At 50.1% G+C, this 9,164-nt stretch overlaps 1 protein-coding gene across 2 annotated transcripts; it reads right to left on the reverse strand.

Moving 5' to 3' along the window:
* Window positions 1-1,285: 1,285 nt before the first annotated feature.
* FZD7 (frizzled class receptor 7) lies at window positions 1,286-8,569 on the reverse strand. Of its 2 annotated transcripts, XR_010662436.1 has the most exons (3): window positions 6,038-8,569; window positions 2,820-2,931; window positions 1,292-1,538 (listed from the first exon to the last, which is right to left on the reverse strand). XR_010662436.1 is itself a non-coding variant. In XM_065930814.1 (2 exons), the coding sequence occupies exons 1-2, from the start codon at window positions 7,754-7,756 to the stop codon at window positions 2,887-2,889; spliced, it is 1,764 nt and encodes a 587-aa protein (XP_065786886.1). In that variant the 5' UTR covers window positions 7,757-8,569; the 3' UTR covers window positions 1,286-2,886. The 2 variants fall into 2 exon arrangements, 1 of the variants encoding a protein (XP_065786886.1); XM_065930814.1 differs by having other exon boundaries at window positions 1,286-2,931.
* Between the last annotated feature and the right edge of the window lie 595 nt (window positions 8,570-9,164).

Below are 9,164 nucleotides of genomic sequence, written 5' to 3' on the forward strand. Positions count from 1 at the left end.
CAAATGCCCTCCCTGGCTTCTAATATGTCTGTCTCTTGGAGACCCACTTCTTGAACTCAAAGCTGAACTGATGCCAGGGCTACACCACATAAATAGATTTGTAGGTGGGAAGCAGTTTAAAGGAAGGTCAATAGCAAAAGAGGTGGACTTGAGCTCCCCAAAAGGACCATTCCAAAGTGAGGTAGACCCCCAGCCAAGACACGATGGAATCCCTCACAGTAGCTTCAGTTTTATTTTGTTAGTTTGAAGTCTTCTGAAAGAGGCTTTAGGGACAATGACCTAGAGAAGCATTTAAGGTTTTGGCTGGTATAACTGTTCAGAATCAAAAATCTTTGTCCTATTATTTCAGCCACATAGAATGTTGACTTGGCTGTGAAATATCCAGCAATGGGAATTCCAAGATAGAAGATTTCAGCCAACCAGGAAATATGGATGTGGTCTTTGAGAGAAACCAGGAAGATATGATGCTACATAGCTGTTTGGTATTGAGGAAGGCATGTTTCCAGTGGCAGAAAGCAATTGCTACAAAGAGGCAGGAGGAGAGGCATGGTAGTTAGCTCAAGAGAGTAGATAGCCCCCCAAACTTGTGTTTTGGCTTCAGTGTACAGTAATACAGTGATGATCTTACTGTTTGAATTGAGCTTAAAAAGGCCAATGGGAAGTTCATCTTCCTTCACTGAGCACACACTGGCTTGGCTGGCTGAGAGGTGGGACACACTGGTCTACAGGAGCGTAAAATAACCATTCTGGGATTTCAAAATAGCTGTGGACGGCCCACAAATGGACGAGCCAGTTCGGCCTTCATACCGGCCGCATGGAATCACAGGCCCCTGGAGGAAGGTCTTAGATGTCATCTTCATCAGCTGATGAAAGCAAGGCCCCTGGAGATGAAGGAGCTGATCTAAGAGGATGAAAATTATGGAGAATCACATAATCTGAGTTCTTGGGAAAGGCACTCTTGCTGGATACCCACCCTCTGCCATTAGAAAGGTCCTTCCCACGACTCACCCTCCCAGGACCTTTAGAGAGGGGCTATGTGACATGTTACAGAAAGCGGGCTGAGCTCAAAATCTGAGGATGGATATGATCCCTTCCTCTTCCCGTGTCACTTCAACACACTAAGCTCCTCAGCTTCTTCATTTTTATAATAGGATTTATTCCATGTCATAAGACTGTTACAATAATTTTGAGGATAAAGTCAGAAAATGAGTGTGAAAGCAGCTTTTAAAACAGTAAATGCCACCAAATGTCAAGTAATATTATTCCAAATAACATTTGGGCCTCTGTGATGACTTACCACGTTCTGTCTAGAAAGATAATTAGTTGCTTATTCCTCCACTGGGGAGGCTGTGCTCATTCATCCTGAATTAGGCTCTAGGTTACTTCAGGTAGAGTGTGTTTTTTTTTATCTGGAATCCCTCCAGGCCCTGGTATAGCACCTTTTCTGTAGTGGCTGCTTGATTAGTACTCCTTGGACTGGATCACTTTATAGTAAACAATTGTCTTGGTCAAAATTCCTTTTTTCCACCACTGTGGCACTAATTGAGAAAATTCCAATTAGAACTTTTTTTTATCAACCAGAGAGTAAGAGGCACAATGTATTTTTACCAAAGACTTGACATTTTAATGGTACCCTTTTAACTAGTTTACTCTTGTATGAAATGTAAGGAATATAGATTCAGAGGTAAGAAATGTTACAAGTTGAAAAGTAAGAGTTGAAGAACCAAGTTTTATCAAATTACATTAATGTCACTGAGAGTGTAATAAGAGAAAAAAAGAGCAGACCCACACATAGTATTTGCTGAAGCCCTGAGACTGTTATTCACCATCCACATATGCATATATAAAAATATACCATCTATAAATAGCCACCTGCCTTTTCAGTGAAATTAAAGATGGGAGAGTTAGAAGAGAATTTCCCAGTATAATTACAGGGTTCAAACCTACAACTGTTAGACTCCTGTAGTTCTGTCCAGAGGATTGCTAATATCACTATTTTCTGTCAAGCACATTAAAAAAAAAAACCCTATCTTTAATGGATAAGATGTTGTCAATAGGACTTTTATTTATTTCTCACCAAGATTTCTCACAAACCTACTTTAAAAGATTAGGTGTTGCATATTGAATAGACTAATTTTGTTTGATAAACCGAAGACAATTTTCACAAGTCTTTCTGCTCCTGACCTAGGGATTAACACCAAACTCCCACCAGTGTTTTTTCCTCAACTCCACACATGCCCTTCGATACACACTCTCCTTAACCTATTTTCTGCAAAGATGCACCTCCTGAAAGATCCTTGAGTCTCTAAAATTCTTAGGTAAGAATCTACTACCTTAGGACGCACCACAGCGTGAAAGGAACGAAGCAGAACCCTTTCATGGTTGCTTACAAAAAGCAGGTAGTAATTTATTCATATGCAGCCTTTGTTCCCTCACTAAAGACCAGTGATCTTCAGTCTGCGAGCGCTCCGAAGGACGAGGCCGCGCTGACTAGGCGAAGGGGACACATTTATAGGAACAACCACCTCGCTCTCCCCACAGAAGCGTCTAAGTGCCTTTAGCAGTTAATTTGAGAGCGAAAAACCCCATTGGGAGCCTTCCGTCGACTCTAAAAGCAAACATTCTTAACAGGCAGTATTAGTGTGGTGTTAAAAAGAGCCATGCTTTAACCTAAAAGGTGTCATTTTATGAGCAAAAACTGGCTAAACCTTAAGAGACTTGAAGTCTTTTTTTTTTTTTTCTTTCCTAGACGCCAAAATCTTCACAGTTTAAGATGACCTCAAACCCATTGTGATGTTCAAAACCCAGGAGGATCTTACAGCCGCCTTGCACACTGTGGAGCCGCACGCCTTCCTCCTCCTGGTGAGGACTGTCTGTCACTGGTTTTCATTCCTTGTGTTTGTAAAACACACCAGCCATGTGTGTGGGAGCCTGTTAATTAAAACAAAAACAGAACTGTTTCTGTTGAGCTTTAGAAGTGCAGAAATTCAGAGCTGAGGGAGGGAAGGAGAAACAGCGGCGTCCTGCCCGTTGCTGTGATGGCTGCGGAGAATGAGTGGGCTCTAAACAGACACCTGAATTAAAGTGGGGGGAGAAAAATCTAGCGAGGCTTGAAAATGGAAGTCTTCAGAATGCCTTTATCATTTCCCTGAGGGACTGTTGAATATCAAAGCGCCTGGATAGTGAAGGCTTCTTGGTCTAATCTGATTCCAAAGTTAGCCTCCCCGGCAAGAGGAAAGAATAGTTCCAGTGGCTTCTGAGGCCACGCCGGGGTCAGGCGTGGAGTCTATTACTGCTGGAGCTGCTGAGTCACTGGCACCTCGGGGAATCACTTGACCTCCAGCTCAGTTGACCTAGAAGGGAGAGTGAAGTCTACAGCCGGGGAGGCTCCCAGAGCAATGCTCCCATTATAATCTCTGGAATCAACTACAGACGTTTCCAGTCACCTGAACGCAAAGGATTTAAGCCCTAACAATTCAAATAAGGGGCCTTAGAATATAAAGACACCAGTCAGTGAAAAAAATATTCACAGAATTCTCCCCAAGGAAAATATCTCCAGAAAAGTGGACCAAAAATATCTAGTCCTCTTTCAAATATGGACTCCATGCCTGAAGGGTAGTAAAAACATGGATCAGATAGCACCTCTCTAAAAGAGATGCTTATTCTGTACCTTCAGTAAATGATTCAGGGCAGGATGTGAAAATGCTTAGGGGTGTGTGTGCGCTGGGGTGGTGGGAAGAGAGGCAGGAAGCAACAACAACAGAAAAAAAAAATTAAAGGACAGTTAAGGCATTCATTAAACTCTGTATTTTAAAAGGCAAGGAAAAAAGACCTTCATATATATAACATCTTCTTTTATGAGGGACATATTCAGTGGGTGTCCCTCCTTACCATCTTTCCATAATACAAACTTCTGTCCTTTGGCTTATATAGGAACTATAAATAAACGCTCACTTTGTATTTTAAAAAAAAATTTATTTGTGATCTGTACATGTGATAAGGTGGGGCTTCCTTGTAGAATTTAAAAGGCAAAACAAAACAAAAATTCAAAGTAAAAATGTATAAATACAATATATATTTTCTTACAAAAATGGGAGATTTACAAAATATACATACTGCACTCGTCTCTATTTTACAAATTTCACATGCAATAGATATAACACAAAAGATGCCAAAAACTGTGTAGTGGGAGTTTTAAAAATCTGACAAATGAGACCGTTTTGGAGGTTTAAGAAACATAAGGTCAATGTTAAACTTTAATATAAAAAGCAGCTTCACTCAACTGAACGTTACATGTATAAAGCAACTTGCACTCTCGTAGTACCCTCTACGACTTAAAAACTGTTTCAAACAGCATTTAAAGACTGTTTTGAGAAACAGGATAGTGTTGGTGGATTGCAGGGTGATGTCAAAGGTGGAGTAAAGGTTAGTTCCCATGATTCTCTTTTCAGCTTTAGATCATTATGCAAAGGAACTGGAGTTCTATTATAGAGGGAAAAAAAAGTACATGATTTAAGATTAATAAATTTAAGTCATCCAGCACATTTCAAAGAACTCCAGACTTACTTTGAAGTTTACCTTCTTTTAATGACTTTCCTTAAAAATGGGGCTCATGGTTTGAACTGTCCTCTTCACTCACTGTCATTTCTGCAGGTCACCTCCCCACCCAGTCACACAAAGACAGGGTTAGCATACACATGATATTTTATAAACGGATTTATGGAACAAAGAAAACAGGACAAAATGCTCCTTTGACTTTTAAAAAAATTTAACATTCCTTTATTATGAGGCTAAAGGCATTATGCTTCTCTTTTACCTTGAAGGATTCGAATTGGAGGGTTAAAAAAAAAAATTGAAACAAAACCTAAATGCAGGTTTAAGGGAAGAAAAAGAAAATGAAGGGAGAGATTTCCCTGAATGTTTTAACAGAGCCTGTTGGATCATGTGTTCTGAATTAAATTTACTTAAACACAGCAAAACCCCTTGCATTTCCTTTAGTCAAGTCAATACCTCTGACAGAAAAGGGGTATGGAAGCACACCGCCCTCCACTTTTCCTTAAAAAGGAATGTTTATTACAACCAAATTAACATCCAAAGGGAAACCTCAGATTTGCGCTGCTTTGCCTATAAAAGTTGCTGTCTTCACAGTTGTGCCTTTCCACAGGGAGACACTTGTTCCCTCTTTTGTCTCTTACAACAAAGACAAGGGGAAAAAATGCATTCCTGTTTTAAAAAGCAACAAGTCATCACTTCTTTTCAGGATATTAAACCAAATAAAACAGCCTTCTTTCTTCCTCCTTCTCCCCAGAGAATAAAAAAGTAGTAGAAATACCTACTACCCGCCTCCTTTTCCTTGTTGCAAAATGTTGTCATTTCTTTTGCATCCTCACATCAGGATTCAAGGAGGCAGGCCTCCCAAGACTTCAAAATGCTTATTTTACAAGACTTGAAAGGAGTGGAGGAAGAAAAACAGGCGGGGAGGAGGCAGAGGTGGAGACTGTAATGTCTGACCCTGGAAATTAACCCATCTGGGCTCCAGTTTGGCCCCAGTGAAAAGAGATTATGGTTTGACCACCGCTTGACAAGGACACGGCAGGGAGTCCTCCCTTTTCCCAACAAAGCGGCGGCCGCAGACAGCTGTACCTTTCACCCGGGCCTCACAGGAGTGAGGACAGGCCACTTGTCTTGCAGCAGGGGAATCGCTCACAGTCCCAGTTCGGCCCAGAGCCGGGAAGAACTCCCAGCAACCTTCTGATCTCAATCTTTTTCGACAGGCCCAGGGCGGCCCGTACCGCACGTGATTAACATCACTGTTACCTTGCAGAAGTCTTTTCATCCAAACCGTCTTTCCACCCAGGCCTCTTTTCCCAACCCACATTATCTACATGTATCTTCTCAATTCCAGGTCACTTCTCACTGGAGCGGAAGGAGGTTCCAGAAACAAGCCCCCCGCCCCGCCCCGCAGTTCTCTCCCTACCGCCCGCTCCCCAGCCCGGCGGCGGGAAGGCAGGGTGGGGGGAGGGGCCGGGGTTCATACCGCAGTCTCCCCCTTGCTGCTGTGGCTGAGTCTGTGGTAGAAGCGGCGCCACGACTGCAGGGTCTTGCCCGACCAGATCCAGAAGCCGGTGGTGATGCCGACGATCATGGTCATCAGGTACTTGATCATGAAGACGGTGAAGTCGGGGCTCATGGGCGGGAAGTGGCCGGGCGGGCAAGGCACCGCGTAGCTCTTGCACGTCTGCAGGAGCCAGGTGCGCTCCCAGTGTTCGCGGAAGGCCTGCTCGTAGAAGTAGCAGGCCAGGACGATGGTGGCCGGCACGGTGTAGAGCACGCTGAAGACGCCGATGCGCACCATCAGCTTCTCCAGCTTTTCCGTCTTGGTGCCGTCGTGCTTCATGATGGTGCGGATGCGGAAGAGCGACACGAAGCCGGCCAGCAGGAAGGACGTGCCGATGAAGAGGTAGACGAACAGGGGCGCCAGCACGAAGCCCCGCAGCGCGTCCACGCTGGACAGGCCCACGTAGCACACGCCGCTGAGCAGGTCCCCGTCCACCTGGCCCATGGCCAGGATGGTGATGGTCTTGACAGCCGGCACCGCCCAGGCGGCCAGGTGGAAGTACTGCGAGTTGGCCTCGATGGCCTCGTGGCCCCACTTCATGCCGGCCGCCAGGAACCAAGTGAGCGACAGGATGACCCACCAGATGGAACTGGCCATGCCGAAGAAGTAGAGCACCATGAAGAGGATGGTGCAGCCCTCCTTCTTGGTGCCCTGCGCCACCGTGCGGTAGCCGTCGTCCGAGAAGCGCTCCACGCACACGGCGCGGTCCTCCAGCAGGAAGCCGGCCACGTGCGCCACGGCCACCATGAAGTAGCAGCCCGACAGGAAGATGATGGGCCGCTCCGGGTAGCTGAACCGCCGCATGTCCACTAGGTAGGTGAGCACGGTGAAGAGAGTCGAGGCGCAGCACAGCACAGACCACACGCCCACCCAGAGGCGGGCGAAGCGCCTCTCCTCCTCCTTAAAGTACATAAGGCCGTTGGCGCGGCCCGGCTCGCAAGGGGCGCCGCAGTCGCGCTCGCCCAGGAAGCGGTAGCCCAGGTAGGGGGGCACCTTGAGCTGGCGGGGGCACGAGAAGGGGAAAGCGGAGCGGCCCCGGCCGTCAGCGGCCCCCGGAGGCAGCGCGGTGAAGGGCAGGTCGGGCAGGTAGGGTGCGGTAGGGTAGGCGGTGGGGCCGCCGCCCGCGCCTCCGGAGCCGTCCGACGTGTTTTGGCCCACGCAGATCTCGCCAGCGCCGTGCACGGGGAAGTTCTCGCAACGCAGCCGCTCGGGCCATTGGAAGCCGAACTTGTTCATGAGTGCCTCACAGCCCTGGCGGGCACGCTCGCACAGAGAGCGGCACGGAGGGATGGCCTTGTCGAGCACCGTACACACGGGTGCGTACATGGAGCAGAGGAAGAAGCGCAGCTCGGGAGAACACTGCACCTTCACCAGCGGGTAGAACTGGTGCACCTCGAGGCCCGCGTCCTCTTGGTTCGTGTGACCCAGCAGGTTGGGCAGGATGGTCTGGTTGTAGGCGATGTCCGTGCACAGCGGGATGGAGATGGGCTGGCAGAAGCCGTGGTCTGGCACTGAGATGCCCTTCTCTCCGTGGTACGGCTGCGCCCCGGCGCCCGCGGGCAGTGCGCCCAGCAGCGCCAGCACCAGGGTGCAAAGGTCCAGAGGCAAGCGCGACGCCGCCGCGCGGGAGCCCCGCATCGCCGGCCGCGGGTGCAGCGGCACTCTCAGCCCGAAAAACGCGACCAGGCAGCCGGGAGAGGCTGGGATCCGGGGAGGCGCCGCTGCGCCGGGCGCATGAGAGTCCTCCCGGCGCCGGGGCTGGGCCGTGGGCGGCGCGGAACACAGGGCGCTGCAGCTGGGGTGCTCGCGCCACGGGGGCGCCGCCGCCTCCGCCCAGCACTGGCGCAGCCGCCGGGGGGTCCAAACTCTGGGCTGGGGGCGCAGACGGGGGACCGCCTTCTCCTCTCGATGCGACGTAACGGTGCGGCTTTTTCTGCGGCGAGGAGCAACAAGCGTCTCCGGTTACCCTTCAAAGTTTGCCCAAGTCTCCTGACTCACTGAGTTCAATAAGGCGCGCGCCCCCCCCGCCCCACACCAAGTCTGGCCCCCGGCAGGCGAGAGCCCGGCGCCGCCGCTTGCTAGCCAAAGCCGCCGCCTCAACGGTGCTGCTCCACCTCCTCTCCTCGAGGCTCCGCTCGCCGCCGCCGCCGCCTCCTCCTCCTTCTCCGCTCCTCGGTCCTTCTTCAGCCCCCAAAGCTTGGCTCCAACTTTCAGCCAAAAGGCTGATTCTCGCTCTGAGTCCGATCGGCGTCTTGGAGCCAAAGCTCGGCCAGTTCTTTTAAGAAATCCAGTCACACTGCGTCCGAAGCTGCGAGATCCTGGTGCCCGCGGCCTGGGCCTGGCCTCTCCAGCCCCGCGCAACTCTGGGCGGTGAGGGAGCTCTGCCCGCCGGGAGGGAGCGCAGAGTAACGCCTCGGAGCCGCGCAACTCTACAGAAGAAGCGTCGGGCTCGCAGGGTTCCGGACCGCCCCGCCCCCTCCCCTCCCCCCATTCACAAACCACTCCGGGGGCGGGCCCTCGAGCTCCAGGGAGGCCCAATAGCAGCCTTTGTTTTCTGTGTGACTGCCTTCGGATTGGGTGGAAGTCGGAAGGGGCGGGCGAGGGAACCGGGAGAGGCTAGGTCTGCGGAGCTCTGGGCGGATTCCTGAGGGGAGGGGCAGGGGGCTGGGAGGGAAAAGTTAAGAAAAACTTTTACCCTGAATTCACAGGGGGGAGGGGGTAGAGAAGTGTAGCAGAAAGGGAATTTGCTTGAAAGATTTGTTCCTCTTCCGGGTACACTAAAATACACATTCCTGAACAGAAGGGCACCCCGGGCAGGCTTTTGCATGGAGAGGCTGAGAATAAGAGTAGCGCCTCCGCGGCGAGAGAAGTGACCCGGAGTCGTGTGTAGCCCTCCTTGGGCTGAAAATACTGGGTTTGGCGGGGGGCTTTTAGGTAGCAGGATCCTACATGTGGGGTTCGGAATGGGGCAAGAAAGGGGTGCGCCTCGCGGGTTCCTTTTCTCTCCGCAGACTCAGACCACGTGAGGCCACAATCCCCGCTCACC

The sequence above is a fragment of the Muntiacus reevesi genome, chromosome 3 (assembly GCF_963930625.1).
Source record: "Muntiacus reevesi chromosome 3, mMunRee1.1, whole genome shotgun sequence".
Lineage (NCBI taxonomy): Eukaryota > Metazoa > Chordata > Mammalia > Artiodactyla > Cervidae > Muntiacus > Muntiacus reevesi.